This window comes from Sphaeroforma arctica, assembly GCF_001186125.1.
Source record: "Sphaeroforma arctica JP610 unplaced genomic scaffold supercont1.360, whole genome shotgun sequence".
NCBI lineage: Eukaryota > Ichthyosporea > Ichthyophonida > Sphaeroforma > Sphaeroforma arctica.
In genome coordinates, this window is record NW_014040198.1 from 44,305 (window position 1) to 46,578 (window position 2,274).

At 37.2% G+C, this 2,274-nt stretch overlaps 1 protein-coding gene across 1 annotated transcript in view; it reads left to right on the plus strand.

The window, feature by feature from the left end:
* Positions 1–1,174: 1,174 nt before the first annotated feature.
* Positions 1,175–2,274, plus strand: part of SARC_05574 (hypothetical protein) — a 3,187-nt gene continuing 2,087 nt past the window's right edge. The window contains exon 1 of the mRNA XM_014300563.1: positions 1,175–1,651. Coding sequence (XP_014156038.1) covers positions 1,294–1,651 — 358 coding nt within the window. The 5' untranslated portion in view covers positions 1,175–1,293. The remainder of the gene's footprint in view (positions 1,652–2,274) is intronic.

Genomic DNA, 2,274 nt, shown 5'->3' on the forward strand with positions numbered 1-2,274 from the left:
AGATATATAGATATATAGATATACAGAAAGATGAGAACATAAAAACATACATACATACACTTACACATACACAAGCACATTCACACACACACACACACATATATATATATATATATAAAATATATATATATATACAGAGAAGCACAGACACAGACACAGACATATATATATATATATATATATGACTATCGTAGATACATATTAGTAAGACGTGTATCGTACGCATAAAAATTAAAGACCATACAAGCAATTTCTCTCAATAGCTGTGACGAAATTTTAGTTTTAAATGATTGATTAGCTAGTAGAAGGTTATTCAATTTATATATACTAACCAAACTATAATCCCTCGTGCAGATAACGTGCACTGTTTAAGACAAACAATATAATCGAGCTGACACAAATCGAAAAGATACACAAGATCCCGTTATTCACAATTCTTATTTTGGCGCAGGCAAACGCTGATATCAATAAAATTTACAGCTGCGACTAGACACTGACCTTTGATCTTAGATTGTGGTAATCAATTTCTTCTCCCTCAGGTGTTAAGAGTGGCGCCTCTTCCCCGCTCTGACCATAGCTTAACATCATGATCGCCCTATTCTTACATACACGGCCACCACTGTGCTCGGACTAGCCTCTCTTGAATGTTGTATTTATGAATGATATGTTTCCAATATGCAGTACCATCGAGTTTCTACATCGAGAGCAATCGGTACAATTTCCCAAATTTACTTCGTAGTAGTAGTATATAAACTAATGGATGATGACTATATATTGTTATCGCTTGCACTTAGAGCTCACGGGATCCTGGCCCAGGATACTCCAGCGCCGTCTACCGAGTGTCGAGGTGTGGAGAAACCCCCCCCACGTAAATATTTTTATTTATTTATACGAACATAGTTTCGGACTTGGTGACTCAGAAAAATCGGACAAAATCGGACAAAAAAAATCGGCTCAAAGTCGGTCAAACCTGGATCAGATCAGACCGGTCAACGATTTTAAAATTTATAGACTTCAAAATTTTGGGATTGGGAATTTAAAATATTTTTATGACTCCACTATCTTTCCGCTTTTGGTGCTTTTGACGAACCGCGATGATATTACGATACGTGAGCTCTTGTATGAGAATACCGCCTGATATATATATACAGTATCAAGTATTTACAGGGGAACACACGAAGCACATTATACTTTACAGACTTGTAAGAAGTAACTGAAGGTGCGGATGTGATCAACTACACAAATATAAGATACAGCTGAAGAATCTCCACTGTAACGTAAATATATAGAATTATGAAAGGCAGAACACGTCCAAGCGATGACGATAACATTCTAGCCCCTGGGTCGTTACGGTCGGTGTTGTTCTCGCCGATTGCACTCATGTTGTCCTTCTTGCCGAAGTTTATTCGAGAAACAATTTATGTTATCTGGTTCAACATCTGCTTAGTCAACTCTATTTTTTTCTTATACACATGTTGCTTAATAGTGCAAATCTACTATTTTAATGATAACGAAGCAAGCGTTAAAGCTAGACGGCACAGATGTGCCCAACTCTGTCACTATTTCTTCAGATACGGAATTTTTTTCCCTTGTCCCTGGATTACTGTCGACCATCCCAAAATTGACTGGTCTTGCTGTGAAGAGGATAAAGGTATGTGACAAATAATGTCAATATTGTTGACTAGTAATTAGTATTCCATTTTTATCTGCACGCGCTTACGCTTGCGCAGTTTCGGCCACAGATTCGGTTATAATAGAGTGTTGGGTACCAAGATAATACTAGTAGGCACGAATTCAGATTGGCAATGGTGGCTTAAGAAATGTTTACCTGTCTTTGATTTGGGTTCGAACAAGTATATGGATACAGCCCCTTGCTTGCGTGCTCAATTCGGATACATGTATCGTATCTACATGTATTCATACAACCACAACAGTCACAAAATAAAACAAGGTTGGGAAACTCTAGACTATGTCATTGTATAATGAAATATCAACAATTTTTGCGATATATATACTCAATATGTACTAACATGGTACTTGAAAGTACAAGTTTCTTAACACACACCCCCCAAACAATGTATACTAGTGTAGTATTTGAATGCATAGGTTTTCTATTACACACATACTTATAGACACACACACACATACACACACATACACACACGCACACGCACTCACACACACACACACAACACACACACGTACACACACACACATGTACACACACACACACACTATATATATATATATATATAAACACACACACACTCACAC